This window comes from Ochotona curzoniae, unplaced genomic scaffold, assembly GCF_017591425.1.
Source record: "Ochotona curzoniae isolate NIBS_2020 unplaced genomic scaffold, NIBS_Ocur_1.0 contig_3502, whole genome shotgun sequence".
NCBI lineage: Eukaryota > Metazoa > Chordata > Mammalia > Lagomorpha > Ochotonidae > Ochotona > Ochotona curzoniae.
Window position 1 is genome coordinate 472402 of NW_024465886.1, and position 21245 is coordinate 493646.

Below are 21245 nucleotides of genomic sequence, written 5' to 3' on the forward strand. Positions count from 1 at the left end.
GAAGTTTGACCTGAGCTGGATGCTAACAAGTTGGTTTTGAAGGGAACATGTGTTGTTTCCCGAGTGTTGAAGTAAAGGATTTGATGTTCCTATGAGGGCGAGAAGGGTTGGGATTTTCACGCTTATAGTGAAGGGTCAAAACGCATAAGAACAGTCTTTGGATTTGGCCAACAGTGTCCTCTTTGTTGGGTCAGATCAGTTATAAACTGCATTTGTTTTCACAGAGAACTGTCCAGATCAGAACCCTCGTCTCAGGAACTGGGATCCAGGACAAGAGTCTGTGAAACACATTGTCGTTAAGGAGGGAGACATGCTGCGTCTGACCTCAGACGCCACGGTGGATTCCATCGTCATTCAGGATGGAGGTCGGTGATGGTTTCTGCCTGTTGGAGCTGCCAGGCTGCTCCTGAATGAAGTGGATATTTGATATTCCTGACACAGAAAACTATTCTTAGATTGAATAATCTTTAGGATGTAGTGTCAGTTTCACCATGGACATGAAAAATTCCCCCAAATCCAAGAACCTTAGAGATCACTTGACTTATCAGTAAGAAAACAGCTTCAAAGAGATACTTTTACTTAAATTTCTGTAACAAAGTATGGAAAATGATGGGAGAGTTAGTACAAATTAGCATGCAAGGGAATTTCAAAAATGTCCAGAAAATTGGAATTAAATTTATTTTGGTGCAAAATCTTTGCAATTGGCAGAGAGGGGCATTCCTTCTGAAAGTTGATGAAAAGCATGTACTACGGAAAGAACTATTCATGGATTTCAGCATTGTTTTTGTACCAAAGTAAACTTTGCATACACACATGAGTACATATATGTATGTGCACACAGGTATTATTCTGTTTTAAGAAACGGATACACAAGCATTAACTCCCCAAATGTCCGTAAGAGCTGGCCCAGACCAAAACTGGGGGTCACGTGTCCCTTGTGGGAATCAAGGACCCAGTTACTAAGTTGTCTGCTTTTCCCAAGCGTGTGCATCCCAGCAAAGCGGAGCTAGGGAGCTGCCACTGGGACTTGGACCCGGGCACTCCGGTGCGGAGTTTGTCTCAACCACCATCTTGACTTTCAGGGCCAGTGCCCACCTCTTGGAATTATCTTTCTATTTGTTTTCCCAGAGGCTTTGGAAGTGCCCTCATGTGTAAACTCTCAGATATCTTTCTAGGAGTGATTTACCTTGAAGCCGACTGGGTTAAGATTCATCCTTGTAGGTCTGTATTAGGTTCAGACATGGGCTGGCTCTTCATGTTTTTCTTGACTGTGTTTTGGAAGCTACTTTGATTTCCCGGACCCAGAATTCTTTGTCCCAGCTTTATGGAAGTGTGTGTTCCCCCTCGGAGAGTGACGTACAAGGCGGCTTACCGTGGTGTCGTTCCCTGCAGGCCTTCTTGTATTTGGGGATGACAAAGAAGGATCCAGAAGCATCACTCTGAGGACTCGTTACATCCTCATCCGGGATGGTGGGGCGCTTCATATTGGAGCAGAAAAATGCCGCTATAAAGCCAAAGCGACAATTGCCTTGTACGGCAAGTCAGACGAAGGCGAAAGTATGCCAACATTTGGCCAGAAGTTTATTGGTGTGGAAGCCGGCGGGACACTGGAGCTGCACGGGGCACAGAAGACAACGTGGACGTTGTTGGCGAGGACGCTGCATTCCTCGGGCTTGCCTTTCGGTTCCTACACCTTTGAGAAGGACTTCTCCCGGGGCCTCAACGTGAGGGTCATTGACCAAGACACGGCCAAAATTTTGGACAGTGTGAAGTTTGACACTCACGAATACCACAATGAGAGCAGGCGGCTTCAGGAGTTCCTGCGGTTACAGGAGCCGGGGCGGATTGTGGCCATAGCTGTTGGAGATTCGGCAGCCAAAAGCCTCTTACCAGGAACCATCCAGGTGATCCAGGACCGGCTGGGAAGTAAGCTGATCCAGGGCCTGGGTTACAGGTAGGGCCTCTTCCTCACCGGGCACGGCTGTGTCTCGGGGTGTTCGCTGGGGGGGAAGCACAGGGCTCCCTGCCCGGTGAGACCATCCGTGGGCACCACCGCAGTGGCTCTGGTTGTCCTTGGCTGTGAACGTGAGATTGTGGAACAGGGGTTGGTAGACAAAGAGTCTGGTGTTGGCTTTGGTCTGTGAAGTCCTTTGTGAAATCAAAGTGTCGGGCTTGGGAAAATTTGCTGCTGAGGAACAAGCAGGTCGTTGAAGGGCAGTTTGCCACAGAAGCAGCTCAACGAGGGCAGAAATCCCGTGCTTGGCTTCAGCACCTGTGTTAAAAACTTAAACAGATACAGTATGCACAGGGTTGTGTTTTTTTTCCTTTTTTGAGGGTGGGGTGGGGGATTCTTTTCATGCTATTTTGATTTTGCTTGTTAGACTGGTGCAGATCTGTGGAATCTTGGCAGAAATAAAAGTTGGAGAACTTGGCAGTTCATACAGATAGAATTTATTTCTACTTTTATGGTGTCTGCCATGTTGTAATTCATGATTTCCTGATGTGGTCCTGTGTCTGCAGGAAGTAGCTGGTTCAACATTCAACTAAAAAAAACAGAAGTTTTAATTCTGCTGAATGTTCTTAATAAAACAATATCGCAGAGAATCCACACACTGAATATTCTAGTTCTTTTTTGATGCTAGGTTGTTGGCATGAAATGCTACCTGTTTAAAAATTGCGGAGTAAGGAGTAAGTAAGTAAGTAATTGTGGTATAAGAAGACAAAAATTAATGATGAGAAATAAGTACATTGATAAAGACATTGTAACCCATTATTTATTTTCATTTGTAAATCCTTTTTATTGATTTGAGAGATGAAAGGTTCTAAGCTGCTGATTTATTCCCCACATGCCACAAAGCCAAAAGCCAGCAGCTGAAGGTGTGGGTAACTCAGGCCCCTCTCACTTGAGCAGCCCTTACCCCTCCTGGGGTTTCCATTAGCGTAAGGGAAAGCTGGGAGCAGCACATGGATCAGGCACTCTGATGTGAGCTGTGGGTGTCTTATCCAGCGTGTGAGCCACCAGGCCGAACACCTGCCCGTTTCACGTCCTTGGTAAAGACCTGTGATGACCACGCGTGGAGACACATGCCACTGTAAAAGGAGCTGGACAGAAGGAGCCCCTGACTGACCCGAGGAATCAGTGCGAGCTTCTCAAAGGCAAGAGATCTGAAGGCAGTGTAGGGGTGTGCTCTGCAGCCCCTGGAGAAGGGAGGCTTTCTAGACAGAGGGAATGCCATGCGTAAAAACTCAGAGGTTGTTTTTGTTTAGAACATACAGTACATAGACAGAAAAGTGCATGTTGAGCCTAATGACTTGTCCCAGCGTGATGCCTGTGTGACACCATCCGGGTCACAGAATAGCCTGTGGCCAGCAGCCCACGGTGCCTTCTATCCCTTATTGTCCCAGCGTGATGCCTGTGTGACACCATCCGAGTCACAGAATAGACTGTGGCCAGCAGCCCACGGTGCCTTCTATCCCTTATTGTCCCAGCGTGATGCCTGTGTGACACCATCCGGGTCACAGAATAGACTGTGGCCAGCAGCCCACAGTGCCTTCTATCCCTTATTGTCCCAGCGTGATGCCTGTGTGACACCATCCGGGTCACAGAATAGCCTGTGGCCAGCAGCCCACGGTGCCTTCTATCCCTTATTGTCCCAGCGTGATGCCTGTGTGACACCATCCGGGTCACAGAATAGACTGTGGCCAGCAGCCCACGGTGCCTTCTATCCTTTATTGTCCCAGCGTGATGCCTGTGTGACACCGTCCGGGTCATAGAATAGACTGTGGCCAGCAGCCCACGGTGCCTTCTATCCTTTATTGTCCCAGCGTGATGCCTGTGTGACACCGTCCGGGTCATAGAATAGAGTGTGGCCAGCAGCCCACGGTGCCTTGGGGCTCCTTAGCAAACACTCGGCACTTCTCTCAATTTTTGGATACGCTGAAGTTCCTTTTTGCCCGTTGTTGACCTCTGCTGACTTGGAAGCAGTTTAGGGCTGGCTTCCTTTCTGGGGTGACATTTGTGGGGGGCACAGTGCTCTCTGTTTTCTGTTGAGTGACTTTACGCCAGATTCCTGGAGGACATCTGAGCGGGTCCAGTCTGGGTCTTTTGCAAGAAATGCTTCTTTGAATATTCATTTGTTCATCTCTTGATGCACAAAGGCAGATGTTTTTATTAATGTATAGAACTAACAGTGGAAAATACTGGGGTTTTTGTTTGTTTGTTTGTTTTTTAGCAGAAGACCTACTTGCTTTCTTTTTATCCTGTCATGCCAGGAACCGCAGCTTCTGTTTTGTGCCATCGTTATTTCTAGATAGGTGTGATCATTCACCGTGACTAGTTGGGCTTTTTGGTTCCTTTCCAAGCTGGGCTCTAGGTGCCCTTTCCACTGCTGCGCTGCCCTGCTGGAGGAGCGGGGAGGGTGGGCTTTGGGCAGCCCCCTTTCCTTTCACGTTGTCACCAGGGCACATGAAGACAGAGCCCTTGGAAGGTGACGCTCCAGTCGGTCGAAGTTGTCCTTCTGCGGAGGAGGGAAGTGGCCGTGTTGGGGAGGTAGTGTCAGTTGCCGAGGCAGTCCTGGCCAATGCAGGAAGCCTCTGACGCTGTCTTTTTCCCTCTCTCTCCAGTAACAGGTAATGATTGGAGGCAGTGTTGATTTGATGCTTTCTCCTGTATTAAGGGTTAGGAGTAGAGCTGGAAAGCATGGTTAGCCAGAGAGTAGCTAATCCGTGCTGGGCCCCCGGTGGGATTTCTGAGGGCGGGAGCCTGCTTTGGCTAACTTTCCTCTGTGAACATCCAGCTATCTGTCTGGCTTAGATTACATTTACTGTCAGTATTTTTTCCCTCCTACATAGGAAGTTGACACTTTCCTTTCCGTGTTTTGAACTAGGAGCCGAAAGGCAAGCATCTCTGGCTTTTCATTCTTGTCCCTTCCCTTTGATTTTGCCTACAGCTTGGGCAAGTCCCAAAAGGAAAATGGCATTTTTCAACAGAGGGCTTTCAGTGAAGAACTGTGTATTATGGACAACCGCAGGCCTGTGGGATCGCGACTGCATGGCTTAAAGCCTGGGACAGAGGGCTTCTCAGCCTGGTCCCCAGCTGCCGAGTATGAGAGCTCCTGATTCCTGGGGCCCCCTTAGGACAGGCTCTGCTCACAGAGCGTGGGACCTCCAGGCTATGGCATTGCAGTCTCGGTTAACCAGGTCTCCGTTAACTGCGGGACCCTTGGCCGGCAGCAGGAGCATCACTTGGGAACTCTCTGGTCCAATTCTCCGGTCCCACGCTGCCATTGGCAGGGTGAGGCCAGCAGCCTATGTAAGTGCGCCCTCTCCTCCAAGTCATTCTGATACTTAGGAAAGTTGCAGAGTTCAAGCTCAGTGGTGCGTGTTCATACCTCCTGGGAACAGCTATGTATCCATCTTAAAATGTGGTCTTGACTGTATTTGGAAAGGAGGGAAGAGTCCCCTATCTGCCTGTTCATTCCCCAAATGCATGCAGGAGCCAGGAACTCAGAGCGGATCTCCTGTGGGGACGTCAGGGACCCAAGCACGTGGATGTTCCTGCTGCCCCCAGGGTTAACAGCAGCAGTTGACTAGAACAGGAAGTACTGCAGGCCCCATGCGAGGGGATGTGCAGGCAGGCTGTGCATCCAGTGTCAGCTCCACAACTGGAACGGGAAGTAGTGCAGGGCCCATGTGAGGGGATGTGCAGGCGGGCTGTGCATCCAGTGTCAGCTCCATGGCTGGAAACTTGCAAGCCACAGTGATTCTGGGTCCAGCAGCCTTTAGGGATTCTGATGACCACGCTGTGGTTCCAGAGGGAGTATTTTGAAAGGATCACATAAAATGGGAATCAAGAAGTTATTTTTGTGCAGAACACACACACACACACACACACACACACACACACACACACATTTATTCGAAAGGCAGTATTGTGCACTCACAGAGAAAGGGCGATGAGGGAGAAGAGGTATTTTATTCACTTGTTCCATCTCCCGAGGACTAGGACAGCCAGCACCACGAGCATGGAGCTCCACCCAGGGCTTCCCCGGGACTTAATCGTGTTCTGCTGCTTTCCCAAGCACAGTAACAGACAGCTGATTCAGAAATGGAGTAGCTGAGGCTTGAGCTGGTAGTGTTGCTGTGCGATGCCACAGTTACAGGTAGCAGCTTAATGAGCTGTGCCACAATGCTAGCCCCCAGTACAAAATTTTAAGTTAATGCATACCAGGAGTCTTCAGAGAGGGCATGAAGAACACGTATTATGAAGAACTATGCTTGCATTTCCAAAATAAATTTGGCTTTTGATTTCAGTTTCCTGCAAACTTTGATACTGTGCAGCTGGATTTCTGTAAGATTGTAGAGAAGGTGAAGGAGGGCGGGTGACAGTCACTTGACAACAGAGCCCGAGTGAGCTTTCAGAATGGTACGTGCTGAGGCAGGAAGCCCTTGCACCTGATGGAGCACAGTGCAAACAAGTGTGTTTCCTCTTATGAGGTCAGTTACCCCAGGGTGTGCAGTTGACACCAGTGTGCAAACAGGCTTGGGCAGGCAGGAAGGCAACGGTTCCACAGCACCCCGATGTGACCCCGATGTGACGTATGTGTGAACGGTTTGGGTCAGGGCCTTGGCAAGTAACCCAACACGCGTTCTCTGTCTTCCTTCCAGGCAGGCTTGGGCGTTAGTGGGTGTCGTTGATGGGGGAAGCACTTCTTGCAATGAATCTGTGAGAAACTACGAAAATCATAGCAGTGGTGGGAAGGCTCTTGCCCAGAGAGAATTTTATACTGTGGACGGGCAGAAGTTCTCCGTGACAGCCTATAGCGAATGGATTGAAGGTAGGCCAGCACAAACATATACTCTTGTGAGATACCCTGGTAAGTATTAAGAGTTTTTTTTTTTTTTTAAAGAAATGTCTCATTGGGCCTGGCGTGGTAGCCTGGTGGCTAAAGATCTCGCCTTGTACGTGCTGGGATCCCATTAGGGCACTAGTTTGTGTCCCATCCAGCTCCCTGCTTGTGGCCTGGGAAAGCAGTCATGAATGGGTCAAAGGCTTGGGACCCTGCACCCGCGTGGGAGGCCCGGAAGAGGCACTTGGCTCCTGGCTTCAGATTGGCTCAGCTTCTTCCATTTAGCTCTTGTTGGCTAAACCAACCAGCTGGGCTGCTGTGAGTATTGGATGTGAAAAATGTTGTTTTTAGCACAGTGCCTATAGTAAATATCCAATAAATATTATTAGCAGTTTTTTACAATTTTGATCTAATTTTATTTGAAAGGCAGACAGAGATGGAGAGAGATCTTTCCTTCGGTTCATTCCTCCAGTGTATCCAACAGCCAGGGTGTAGGGCACCAGACCCAGGAGCTGGGAGCTCACTGTTGGAGTCTCCCACTTGGAAGGCAGACGCCCGAATGCCTGCTGCCTCCCTGGGTGTGCGTTGTGGGCCGCTGGAGCCGCAGAGGAGCCAGCACTGCCAGCAAGCACTCCGGATGGGGTGTGGGCGTCTCCGCGGCAGCTCAGCTGCTGAACCAGCACCTGCTCTGGTGTCAGCTATGTTCCTGCTGGTGCAAACATGTCTTGGGTTATAATGATTGTATTTTGCATCGTTATTACACAGAGAAAGTCTTTTTGTCTTCAACAAGCTAGTAGAATTTCTGGTTTGCAAAAGTTGTTGGTTCTGACACCTCTTCGGTTTGGGGGTGAGGCCTTGCTTTGCCCCTCCAGGACTGCTGGCACTTCACGCCCACCGTGGTTGCTCTGGCAAAGAGCCTTTGTGGATGGGAAACATTTTTGACAGACACTGGATCCTTCAGAAAGGTTAGGTGGTCCTGCTTCCAGAAGATTCCAGGCAGGCCCACAGTCAGTGCTTCCCCCATCAGCAGCATGTCTTCATTTGCACACTGCCCATGATGCCTAGTTCCAGGAGACGTGAGCTCACCTCTCACCTCTCACCCCTCACCCCTCACCCCTCACCTCTCACCCCTCACCTCTCACCCCTCACCTCTCACCCCTCACCTCTCACCCCTCACCTCTCACCCCTCACCCCTCACCTCTCACCCCTCACCTCTCACCCCTCACCTCTCACCCCTCACCTCTCACCTCTCACCCCTCACCTCTCACCCCTCACCTCTCACCCCTCACCTCTCACCTCTCACCCCTCACCTCTCACCCCTCACCTCTCACTCCTCACCTCTCACCCCTCACCCCTCACCTCTCACCCCTCACCTCTCTGTCGGGGGATGTTTGTGCCTGCCGTGCCTCATGAGGCTCACTTTCTGGAACAGGTGAAAGCTGTCTCCAGGAAGTGGGAAGAGTGAACTTACTTCCTTTCCGCCTTGCAGTTCAGGAGAGCTAATGGGAAATCATCTTGGGCAGGATTTTTTTTTTAAAGGTGAGAGAAAAAAAAAGGAATTATGAAATAGTCCAGTCTTTCCTGTGAATCCTTCAAACAAAGTGACAACATTAGTGGTAGTCTTTCAAATCAAATCCTCATTTTCTAATTTTTTTTTTACAGAATTATTGAAATGTCGCACAAAAAAGATGTTTTACTGACAATTTTTAGAAGGACTGCTCTTTGTTTTGTAGCAGATCTGAAATTGCGATAATGATTGTTGCTCAAGTGAGGCTTTTCATGATTTTTGTTCTCTTTTTAATTTTTAAAGTTCATTTGAAAGGGTTAGAGGAGGAAAGGTGGGCTAAGGGAGAAACAGGGAGAGAGAATCGTCATGGGTGACACCGGGTGCCCAGAGCAGGATCGTCATGGGTGGTGGCACTGGGTGCCTGGAGCAGGATCGTCATGGGTGGCACTGGGTGCCTGGAACAGGATCGTCATGGGTGGCAGTGGGTGCCCAGTGCAGGTTCCAGTAGCAGGTCCCCAGCAGGGTGGCAGCAGCCCAGCCCTTTGGACCCTTTCCCACTGCGTTCCTAGGCACATCAGCCAGGAACTGGTTTACAAGTGGAGCAGCTGGGACATGAACCTAGCGCTGCCTACTTGGGATGCCGGCATCACAGCCCATGCCTTTAACACATTCTTCCACAGTGCTGGCCCTGTCGTTGTTCTTAACTTGCCTTCTTGGGAAGGCAGTAAAATTAGAGGTTGAGAAAAATGGGCTCTGAAAATAGTGAACATTCGATTCTAATCTCTACGGTTTGTTGTTGTTTTTTGTTTTTTTAATTTTTAGTTATTTGTAAAGCAGAGAGAAAGGCTACTGGATTGTAGCTGCTATTCAGAGTCTGACCTTTTGCCTTCTGCTGAATGATGAATGCAACATTAGCTGGAATGAACAGGCGGTTTCCCCACGGTTGGCTTGGTGAAAGGTCATTGAGCACGTGAAGTCCCAGCAACTGTTAGCCATTGTTGCTGTCGCTCGACTTACCAGTGTCACTATTTGGATAAAATTCCTTTCGGGGCTTGCATAACTAGACTCAAACAAACAAAAATAAGGCCACACATCTTTTGGTGTGCTTTTACAGCAGTAGAAAAGTAGGCTAGGTTGGAGTCTATGAAGACTAGAATTCCAGATTTGCCCTGTTCGGTTTTATCTCAATAGTTAGCTCAAGACTGGGAACATCTCTGTTATGTCTCATTTCTTGCATGAATTTCCCTGCCTTTTTTTAAAAAAGGACTTTATTTTTTATTTGAGAAACAGATTTACAGAGAGAAGGAGAAAAAGAGAAAGGTCTTCCTGCCACCGATTCACTTGCTAAATGATCACAATGGCCAGACTGAGCCAAACCAGGAGCCAGGAGCTTCTTCTGGGTCTCCCATGCAGGTGCAGGGTTCCAAGGCTTTGGGCCATCCTCGACTGCTTTCCTAGCGCACAAACAGGAAGTTGGATGGGAAGTGGAGCTGCTGGGATTAGAACCAGTGCCCGTAAGGATGCTGGCACTGCAGACTGAAGATTGGCTGGCTGTGCAACCACACCTGATTTTGATGATTCTAACTTGGGGAGGCGTGTTCCTTCACTTATGTCTCTTTTTCTTAGAGTAAGCATCTGAAAAGCTACCACTAGGGTGGTGTATTATTAATTTGAAGAATTATAGTAAAGTACAGATATTTATTAAACAACTACCCTGGAAATGTAATTTTTTTTTTACATTAGTGTTAGCAAGTAATTTTTCCCTAATTCATGCAGGTTTTCATAAAATTAACTTTTAGCCCATGTTATCTAACTCACAACCTGGTTGTCACAGAGTAAGGAAGTGCAGTACCCTGTGAGTTATGGAGAGGCTGGCTCAGCTGTGTAGTTCCCATTTGCCTCATTCTACCTCGGTTTGGAGCTTCAAAGGAGACGTTGGGAGCTTGGAGTCAGCTGTCCCCAGATTCCGTAATTTACCTTGTCTTGGACTGGCGCCCTGTCACGTGACCTCAGGTCCTGGTGCCAAGCATATACGGGGTGTGCTCATCCATTCAGCAGGTGCCTGTGTGTCCGGGCAGCAGAGTCAACACAGACACCAGCGGAGTCTGACTGGCTTCATGGAAGCAGTTCTCAGACCGAGAAAATAGCATGGGAATGTTGAAGCCTGGTGGCTTCTAGCAGAGATATTTGGGAAGTCTAAAGAACCTCCTTAAATTTATTATTTAAGAAAAAAGTGGATAGTATCTTAGACTAAGAACAGATAAAGCCTGTGTTGTGAGGATCCACAGAGCAGGTGTCGTTTTTGAGAAACCGAGTCTTCTCTAGATAAGATCCTTAATGTGCCGGGATCTGTGGGCTTTCCCGGCTCGGAAACTGTAGCAAGTGTGTGTTGTTCGTGAGGGTAGAGGAATGATGATGAAGGAACAGTGGGCGAGGGCACACTAAGGAAGGGTTTCTGGGACACACTTTGCTCTCCCCATGAAGCCCGCCTGTGTCCTGGTTCTCTGCGTTTGCATCGGGCTGCAAGGCGGAGTTACGCTGCAGACCATTCTGGGCCTGGCAATGTGGCCTTGAGTGTGATACGTTCTTGTCATGTGTTAAGATGGTCTGGGAACAACATCAGCACAGTTTGAGCACTCTGTTAAAATGCAGAAAGAGGTTTGAAATGTGGGAATCTTTTCGTGAAAGTGGGGACTTGTGCCCCTTCATGACCGGGGCTCATGGGCCTTCCTTCCCATGTGAACAGGATTCTACGTTTTTGTATTTGATATTGTTCCATATGGTTATTGAATTGCATTGACCTTAAGTTTTTCATTTGCGAATCAGTGAGATTGATGTTAGCTTAAAGAAAGGGTCCTATTGATGCATCTTGTTTTTCCCTTTCTCGGTAGGTGTTTCTCTTTCCGGTTTCCGGGTGGAGGTTGTTGATGGAGTGAAGCTTCATCTGTTGGACGATGTTAGCAGCTGGAAGCCTGGAGAGCACATTGTGGTTGCAAGCACAGACTATTCCATGTACCAGGCCGAGGAGTTCACACTCGTCCCCTGCCCCGAATGCAGTCGCTTTCAAGTCAAGGTCAAAGGTAACAGACGGCTCAGCGTCCTTTTGGGGAAACCCATGGTTTTTGTGGATTTGATGCTTGTTCTTCTTCCTCCCATTCACAAGCACCATCTTCTTCCTCACCCTGGTGCCTTCCACTGCCGCCATCCTCCCGTTCACCTGACATGGTGATCAGTACTGAAGGCCGCGGCAGTAGGTCCGGGTGGCCAAGGGGGTTTGAGAGAAGTAGACACTGAGCAGAATTTTTGCTCTGCGTGTGAGGCAGCGGGCAAGTGAGGGCTTTTGTTTCTCAGCTTTCTTGTTAATAAGTAAATAAATAAAACAAAACACACGAACTAGCTGAATTGATTTCCCAAGGTCCTTTCAATTTCATCTTTACTCATTTTCCCCTGTTGGATAATAGTAAGCTTAACTGTGTTTTAAAAATGAAAGTCTTCCTCAACTAAGATGAAAAAGAAAATTCTGTGCTTTTTAAGTGTCTACTTGGCAAAAAAAAAAAAAAAAGTAGATTTTACTAATATTGAAAATGAAACCAAAGCAAGTATTTTTTTTAAGACTGCATTAGGGGGCCTTAAAAAGTTCTTGGGAAATGTGTATGATGAAAAAAGAAGTCTAGTTTTTTTCTATTTTTGTGGCACAACAGACTTTCCTTTCTTTTTCTCCATGAGCGTTTTGAAGTGCCCTAGAATTACCTGCCATAATCTTGTGTAATACTTTTTGTGAAAGAAGACAGTGCAGGAGAGTTCTCACTATTTGCGGGGATGGCGGATTGCGAGCATTTCCTGGGCACTTACCTAAGCCTGATACATCTGCGCAGTGCGTTCCATTCATCACATGGCTTTTCTGGTTTCTGTACTCAAGATTACACATTTATGGCAACCAATGCTAGATTTACATTAACCGATCAGTAATTACCGAGTTGGTGCTTTACTAATTTATTAAAAATTTTACTTACATAAAAGACACAAATTTATATATCATACATGCAGATTTTTAAAAAAGATTTATTTATTTTTATTTGAAAGGTAGAGTTTACAAAGAGAGGATGAGAGACAGAGATCTTTTATCCACTGATTCACGCCCCAGTGGACTGACGGTCCAGTGTTGAGCTGATTCGAAGCTGGGAGTCAGGAGCTTCTTCCAGGTCTCCCATGTAGGACGGGGACCCAAGGATTTGGGGCAGACTCTGCTTTCTCAGGCCATTAGCTGAGAGGTGGGCCCCAAGTGGAGCAGTCGGGGCAAAAACTGACACCCCTTTGGCATGCCGTACTTCGGGGTGAAGGTTAGCGTGCTGCGCCACCATGCTGGCCCTTCAATATAGAGCCTTAAGAGCCTAAGAATGCTGTGCTCCCCTCCTCCTCCTCCCTCCTTCCCACCTTCTCTTCATTTTTATGAAAATTTTATTAGGATATACTTTCAGCTTTCTTTGTAATCATGAGCTGAATAACAAGGGGAGTAATCCTCAAAAGTATAAACACGGGCCCTGAGCAACAATCCCGTCTCAGCATCTGTCTCACTCATTGACATTTTGTTGTACTCTGTCAGTTACCACAAACCAGGCTTGTTTCACTGAGCATAATGCTCTCCAGTTGTGTACATTTTGCTGCAAAATAGAGAATTTCAGTCTTTTTTTTTTTAATGGTTGAGTAGAATTCCATTTGGTATGAATACCACAGTTTCTTTCACCCGGGTGGTCTTACATGTTTGAGATGAGCTCCTGTAATGACGGGGCAAGCTAACCCTCCTGTGCTGGCTTTTGTTGTTATCTGGACAGATTTTCAGGAGCAGGTTGGCTGGGTCCTGTGGTGGATTGACTCTTAGATCTTTGAGGAATCTCTGCAGTGGCTTCCGTAATGGGCAGGACCTGGAGAAGGAGGGATTATTACTCAGACTTTGCCTGATGAATGCTGGTGGAGGAAGGACTGGCTCCTGCAGGAAGCAGCAAGGGCTCTGGGTTTGCAAATTGACAGCACAGCAGGTGCTGGGAGTGCAGGCAGTGGGTGCCTGCTTCCCGGGAGAAAGGGACAGCAAGAGAAGTTGTCAACAATGCCTAGGGTTGTAGATTGAGGAGACGTATCCTCCAGGCAGGCTCCGTGTTTCCTTTGTTGTAATGTTCATCCCTCTTGCTCCTGTCCGTCAGAAACCCCTCAGTTCCTGCACATGGGGGAGATCATCGACGGCGTCGATGTGCGAGCGGAGGTTGGAATTCTTACCCGGAATATTGTGATCCAAGGGGAGATGGAGCACTCGTGCTACGCGGAAAACCAGTGCCAGTTCTTTGACTATGACACATTTGGGGGACATGTCCTGGTAGGCGAAAGGGCTTGATTATTTCTTTAAAATCCTGGCTGCTAAATACATGTGTTGCTTCTTCAGATTTTTCATTTTCTTTATTTGAGCAGCAGAGAGGGCTGGGGAAGGAAGAAGGAACTCTCCCATCCCCTGGTTCAATCTCGAATGCCCCCATCAGCGGGACCTTGATCAGACTGAAGCTGGGAGCTGGGAGCTAGTTGGGCTCCTGTGTGGGCGGCAGGACCCAGGCAATTGACCCGTCCCTCGATGGCACTCGGGGGGCACGGTCGCAGGAGGCTGGAACGGGGAGCGGAGTTGGGTTCCAGCCCATGTGCTCGGACGGGACTTCTGCAATCCCTGCGTATCCTCGCTGTTACACCAGAGAGCCACCCCTTCATGCTTGATTAAAACAACTTTAAACTTTTGGAATGACATATGGATATTAAAAAAATCATTTTTTGGCTGTTTCAAATGATTGTAAGGAGATCTTATATGGCTAAAGAAAAAAGTCATACATTTATTGAGGTCATCAGGCTGGGATTCAGTCATTTAAAAAGGGGCCAGTGCTGTGGTGTAGCAGATGAAAGCTAACGTCCTCGCCTTGCACACATCGGGATACCATATGGGTGCCGATTCTAATCCTGGCAGCCCTGCTTCCCATCCAGCTCCCTGCTTGTGGCCTGGGAAAGCAGTTGAGGACCGCCCAAAGCCTTGGGACCCTACACCTGTGTGGGAGTCCTGATAGAGGCCCCGGGCTCCTGGCTTCGAATGGCTCAGCTCTGGACATTATGGCCACTTGGAGAGTGAATTAGTGGATGGAAGATCTTCCTCTCTGTCTTCCCTCCTCTCTGTATATCTGACTTTCCAATAAAAATAGATCTTAAAATTATGATTGAAAATCCAGTGTTGAAAATTTCAAATGTTCAGACTTTGAATTTCAGAGGCATTTTAGAAGAGAAATTAATCTAGTTTTAGAAGTTAAATTAATCAAAGGGGGGGGGAGAAGTTACAGAAATGAGAGTAAGAGGAACTAAGAGTGAACGAAATATTTGAACAGAGTGAGACGCATGAACAGAAGCCATGCGCGCAGCTTTTGGAGAATGCTCCCTCCCCTTCACGGGGGCTGTGTGTGGCTCTTGAACGCCTGTGCTTACGGACAGGAGCGAGTGCCAGCCTGCTGATGGGGAGCCAGGACAGCAGGGCCCAGAGCGCCTGCTGAAGAGGCGCTCTGCCTCAGACACTCTGTGGAAGTGACCGTGTTTGCTGCTCCCTTGCTCTGAGAAGTACAGGTGGATTCAGGTGGATTCTGGTGCTTTTGTCATGCAGATCCTGAGGAACTTCTCGGCAGTGCACCTTTCCCACGTGGAGCTGAAGCACATGGGTCAGCAGCAGCTGGGGCGGTACCCGCTGCACTTCCACCTGTGTGGAGACGTGGACGCCAAGGGGGGCTACAGGCCCGCGACGTACGTGGACGGACTGTCCATCCATCACAGCTTCTCCCGGTGCATCACGGTGCATGGCACCCATGGCCTGCTGGTAAGGAGCGTCCCCGAACTCCAACAGTGAGCGCTCCTGCAGTCGCTCCTGCAGTCTCCTCATTTCTCAACTTCATGTACTGCCCACATGCTTTACTCTGCATTGAGAATTCTGTTCTTTTGTTAGCTTTCAATGAAGCTCTTAAGAGATAATATAACTTTCTGTTTGACTTGGCCTGTTCTGCCAACACTGACGACTGCAGTCTGGGTTTCTGCAGAGCAGGCTCTCTGCTGAACAGTACTTGCTCCTTAAGTTCATTTTGTTACCAATGACATGATCCACTTGTGTCTCTGCAGATAAAGGACACCATTGGGTTTGACACACTGGGTCATTGTTTCTTTCTGGAAGACGGTGTTGAACAGAGAAATACTTTGTTCCACAACCTGGGGCTCCTCACCAAGCCGGGCACCCTCCTCCCTACGGATCGGAACAACTCCATGTGCACCAGCATACGGGACAAAGTGTTTGGGAACTATGTCCCTGTACCCGCCACCGACTGTATGTGAGTCACTGGGCGGAGGGCGGCACATACACGGGAGCATCCAGGTCTTTGATCTGCAGGGAAGATGTTTTGGGGAAGTTTTTGGTGGGTAGGATTGCATGGGAGGAGTGTTAATCTTCCACACTGCTTTGCAGGGCTGTGTCAACTTTCTGGATCGCCCATCCCAACAATCACCTGATCAGCAACGCAGCTGCAGGCTCCCAGGTAACCGCTGTTCAGCTTTTGTCAATGTCTGTGTGTGTCCTTACTCATGCTCGTAGATACGTGGATGCGATGTCGTACGTGCCAGGGATGGAAGCGCAACGTTCTTTCTGGTGCTGCTTGTTTAGTTCTGTGCTCACCATGGTTCTTTTATTGCATCTGAATCCTTTGTCTCTGAATCCTTTGTTACTGTCGGTCTGTCTGGTAAGATAGATGCAAAGAAAGGAGAGAGGTGGGGCAATTTCAAGGGTTAAGTCATCTTGAAGGCTCGTTTTAGTGTCTTCGTTCAATGCCTCTGGCTTCTTATGTTAGGGGTTTCCGTTGCTAGTGTCGGAGAACCAATCCTTGAATATTCTCAGTAGAGATGCAGGATTGGGTAGGAAGGTGTGATGGCTGTCCTGGTGGAGGGGCACGTCCTCTTGTTACACACAGCGTCATCTCGGCTTGGAAATGCCATCCCTGAGTGAGGCAGCCCACCTAACAACCTGTCAGGAGTTAACCATTGGCTTGGGCCAACACCAGCCTGAGGACCTTACAAAGGACCCCCAAGATCCTTTGGGCTGACCCTGCCGAGGGGGTCACAGGCACGACTCAAAATTCAGTTACTGAGTTGAGAACTTTGTATGGCCTGCAGAGGATGTTATAAATATCCAAATGGCCTTTTGCAGCAAAAAGCAGCATGCTGTACCCTGGTTTAAGACACACATATACACGTGAAGATGATTTTTAAGACAACAAATGAACTACTTTTAGATGATAAGATGCATTTGAAGAGATGTACATTCATAATTTAAATTTATGATTTAAAACTAATTTATGACATAATTCGTCTTTTATTACCTTATCATGGTAATTATTTTGAAAACTAGAGTATATAAACAAGGACATCAAAGCAGTAACTTTGTATTTTGATATGTAGGCGGGAGAGGTCCATCCTGGATCATTTCCTAGAACAGGGTCAAGGCTTTGTGTGGTCTTACTGGTGCCATCTCCTGGCCTGTTTGCCAGTCAGCTGACCCGGAAGGACTCCTTGCAGCTGCGGTAGGAGTCAGGGGCTGAAGGTTAGAGTCAGTGTAAGGTGAGGGTACCAGCCATCCTTCCTGGGCTCCTGCGGGACCAGAGGAAGCACCTGTACTTGCCCTGATTCCTGCTCCAGCTCGGCCCGCTCGGACTGCGCCTCCCCAAAGCTGTGCGTTTGGCCATTTGTCTGTTCCATCGTATTTCCTTTTTTGTTTACACTTTCTGCCTGTTTGACAGTTGTGTAGCTTCCTCTCTGGCCCCGGGGCAGCGCGCGGTGGGGTCTGTGCCTGCGAGGTGTGTGGTAGTGACACCAGGTGACTGGTCAGCGGGGCTGGTTCTGGATGCGCTGTGGACAGCTCCTGCCGCAGGCTTGCTTGGAGGCCCAGTTCCCTGTGGGCAGCTTTGGAGAGGGCCGCACACGGGCTGTGTGTGTGGCCGGGTAGTCCTAGCTCCGGCAGCCAAGTGTCTGAGCCTCCGTTTTCTGTCCCAGGGCTTTCTCTTGCCTCTGGTTTTGTGGCTCTTGAGCCTGTTGTCCCCAGCGATGTCTGTCGTTTCTTGCTGGCTACAGACTTCTTTGTTTTCTCTCTAGAAAGACTGTTTGAGTAAAGCTTACGTTTGGCAGGCCTTTTCCTCCTGACGTAGATCAAATGGTTTCTTCTTTGTAGCTTTCCACTGCCTTTGACCACGCTCCCTTTACCTGTGTGGACACAGCTGCTCTGCCCGCACTGCGCAGAGAGACGGTCTGGAACCTTCCTGCTGACCCTTTGAATTTTGTGTTGAGTTGTCTGTTGTGTGACCAAAAGACTGAAGGTGTGGCAGAAATTTTCCAGAGTCCTTCATTGCATTAAGACCCGTTTTAAGACTTTCAAGGGAACATGTTGACTTGCGTTCGTGTTGGTGTGTAGGCATCAGTGCTTTTCATAGTTCATCTGACTTTCCTGCTCTGAAAAGGATCTCTCTGTTTGTTACAGATAAGCTAGTAGTTATGGTATCTTTTCATTGCTTCTCTATTTTCCACTGGGCTGTGAAATGTGTAAGAGCAGTGAACTGTAGACCTGGGCCACAGTGCACACTTGCTTAGGTAGCTGTTCTCCCTCGGTGCTGTGTGTTGAACACTTAATAACCTGTTTAATCAAAGTCACATGCAGTTGTCCTCCGCATTGGCTGAGTTTTAAATTCCTTGTAAAATTTTTAAAAAATAACTGCCCTGGGAATGAAGGCTGGTTTCTTCCACTTTTGCGTGTCGGTTTGCGTGGCAGACCCTGGCTCCTGTGCGTGGTCAGTAGTAATGAAAGTGGACAGCAGGCCAGGCTGTGACGGCGTCTTGGTTCATGTATGTGGTACTTTTTTTTTCCTTTTGGCAAAAATTTGTCTCAGGACAGGAAGGGCACTGGAGTGGCTTGAAAGAAGGCAGTGAGCTCTGTGTGTTGGCGGCTGGTACTTTAATAGGCATGACTCAGCTGTTGGTCAGGCTAGGAGGGAAACGGGAAACGGGCTGCTGAAACACTGTGCTGTGCTGGGCGTGTGGAAAACCTGGTTGGTTTGAATTCGGGCTAATACTGTAAAACAGATAGAGTGGTATTTTGAATGCATATTTTGCTACTAGCCAGTCCTGCAAGCAAAATTGTATATATTTTTCCTGTTTAAAAACACACATGATAAAATCACTGTGAGGGTGCTAGGTCTGCAGTCAACTTTTTCATCCGTTGTGAATCTGAAACAGCTCACGTGGCAGAGGTGGCATGAGCTGGCATGGCAGTTGGCTCTCTGCCATGAGTGTTTTTAATGATGTTACTCTTTGAATTACAGGATGCTGGAATATGGTATTTATTTCACAAGGAGCCTACTGGGGAATCGAGTGGATTGCAGCTCTTGGCAAAGCCAGAACTCACTCCCTTGGGTACATTCTATAACAACAGGGTGCATTCAAGCTTCAAGGTAAGTTCCTAAGTTCCGGCTGGTCACATCTGCCAGGTCAGGGATGACTGCTAGACTCGCGGCTCGGCCTGCCTCATGCTGTTAGAACGGAACACCGCAGGCTGGGTCATTTGTAATGAACAGGAATGTCCTTGGCTCGTGCTTCTGAGATCCAAGGGCCGGCATCGAGGGAGCCTTCTGTTGCCTCCCATCTGTGGTGTCTTCCCGTGGCGGAAGGGCCAAGAGAAGGCCCGAGAGAGTGAGAGCAGACTTGCAGCTCGAAGCCCTTTCGTGATGTGCCTGAGTTAGTTCATGAGGGTAGAACCCTCACGCCCTAAACATCTCCTTTAAGGTGCCTTCCCTGCCGTCGGGGCTAAGTTTCCCACACATCCTTTGGGGGGACTCGTTCACACCACAGCCGCTCACCCCTGACCGTGTCGGGTTTTGATAGGACTTGTCAGAGAAGGCCGTTTCTGGTTGCAGGAAGGATGCCAGGCCTTGCGCGTTCAGGGTGGATGGCACACTCACAGAGGTGTGCATGGCATGGTTGCCACATGTCTGAGTGGCGGTGACGTGCATAATTTCCTGTCCCTGCCCCCTTGCCTTCCGCCCTCTCCCTCGGCCTCCGGCCAGGCTCCAGGCTCTGCAGGGCTTCTTGGCTTGTGCATATTTGACATACGCTCTTCGTGGCCAGGAAGCCTACTGCCTTTCCTTGTTTTGGTCCTAGTGCCGCTTGGATGTCTTTAAGCTATTTAACACTAAATATGTAGATAGTGAGATATTGCTTAGAAGTATTTTAACTTATTTTCAAAAATCGAAATCAAGCCACCTACAGGCCATTTAAGAGGCTCCAGGTGCTGGATGTCCCCTATCTTAAATATACTTTGTGCCCACATAGTATTTCCATTATGTGTAATGCCTCAATTCTCTTTCTTTTTAAAAAGATTTACTTGTTTGAAAGGCATTGCCACACTCAGAGAGAGAGAGAAAGAAGGAGAGAGCGAAGGACATCTTGTAGCTAGTGGTTCACTCTCCAAATGGCTGTGATGGTCAGGCGGGCTAGGCCAACGTCAGGAGCCAGGCGTCCCGTCTGCGTCGCCCAGGCAGGTGTCCACGTGCTTGCTTCTCCGATGCAACGGCAGGGAATTGGGCTCAAAGCAGCCTGGGGTAGAAGCGTGCTCTCAGAAGGAAGGCCGCCGTGGCGAGCAGTGGCTTCACCTGCTGTGCCGTGAGAGTGGCTTGGAGCCTGGCCTCTCCCTCCATCAGAGTCGTTCAGTGCTCTTCCTCTCTGGTTCTCCGAGGAACCTCTGAACACCTGCACGGCGTGCTGTGCTTCAGAGAGCTCGGGGCGCGGGGGGAAGCTTGCAAAGGGAGAATACTTGACAGAGCAGTGTGGTCTCTGAGCTGTGTCATTGAGGCAGCCTGAGAGTTACTGAGAGGCAGGTCACAGTAGAAATGATTATTTTTTATGATCGTAAGCAGTATAAAATGCATCTCCTTTAATTTATGTGTAATATCTTGTACCGTGATGACATTTAGTAATCTGATCTGAATTATAAGAGCATTAAATCAAAGTAATGGGAGTCGATAAGTAGGTATAAATTTAGAAATGACTGTTCAAGATAATACTTTGGAGGCAACTTCCTCTGTTGCTATTGCCCTGGTTGTAGTCTTCATGTCTCCGCTGGTTTCTGAAATGCTCTCCTGACTCCATTTGAAGGAGTTTGAGAGGGAAAGACAGAGCTCTCCCACCTGCTGTTTCCCTCTCCAAGTGGCCGCAGCCACCGGGTTGAGCCAGGCCTGAGCCAGGAGCCAGGAGCTCCACCCAGACCCCCCCACCTGTGGGTGTTAGGGACCCATGCGCTTCGCCCGTCCCCCAGTTTTCCAGGCTGTTGGCAGGGAGCTGGACTGGAGGTGGAGCAGCTGGGGGGTCAAGCACCACTCAGAGGATCTACTGTCGCAAGGAGGCAGTGTGCCTGCTTGGCCACACCACTGGCTCCTCTGCCGCCTTCTCGCCCGTCACCCCTTTTGTTCATCATCCGGCTTGTAGATGGCTGTGAGTTTTTTCATCTCTCCTGAGCTCCAGTCTGTCAGGGTCCAACTATGGTCGCTTCTGTGAGCAAACATTGCTGGAATCCTGTCACCCAGAGCAGAGGCATCAGGCTCCCTTTCCCGTAGCTTTCCGATTCTGGACTGCGATTGTTTATTAATTGGTAATAGCAAGGATCATGTTCTCATTAATGAGTGTGAAATACTAAAGAAGTGTATGTAGAATGACCACAGGAGTGATTTCACAAAAACGGCCAGGAAGTCGTTCTTTGTGTTCACACTTTGACTTACTGCCTGCTTTCTTCCTACTCCCGT

General features: G+C 48.6%; 1 protein-coding gene across 1 annotated transcript in view; it reads left to right on the plus strand.

Moving 5' to 3' along the window:
* Nucleotides 1–21245, plus strand: part of CEMIP2 (cell migration inducing hyaluronidase 2) — a 67634-nt gene that overhangs the window by 17606 nt on the left and 28783 nt on the right. Inside the window, exons 3-11 of the mRNA XM_040980941.1 lie at nucleotides 225–365; nucleotides 1393–1954; nucleotides 6667–6836; nucleotides 11247–11435; nucleotides 13554–13723; nucleotides 15032–15241; nucleotides 15538–15743; nucleotides 15878–15947; nucleotides 18774–18902. Coding sequence (XP_040836875.1) covers nucleotides 225–365; nucleotides 1393–1954; nucleotides 6667–6836; nucleotides 11247–11435; nucleotides 13554–13723; nucleotides 15032–15241; nucleotides 15538–15743; nucleotides 15878–15947; nucleotides 18774–18902 — 1847 coding nt within the window. The remainder of the gene's footprint in view (nucleotides 1–224; nucleotides 366–1392; nucleotides 1955–6666; nucleotides 6837–11246; nucleotides 11436–13553; nucleotides 13724–15031; nucleotides 15242–15537; nucleotides 15744–15877; nucleotides 15948–18773; nucleotides 18903–21245) is intronic.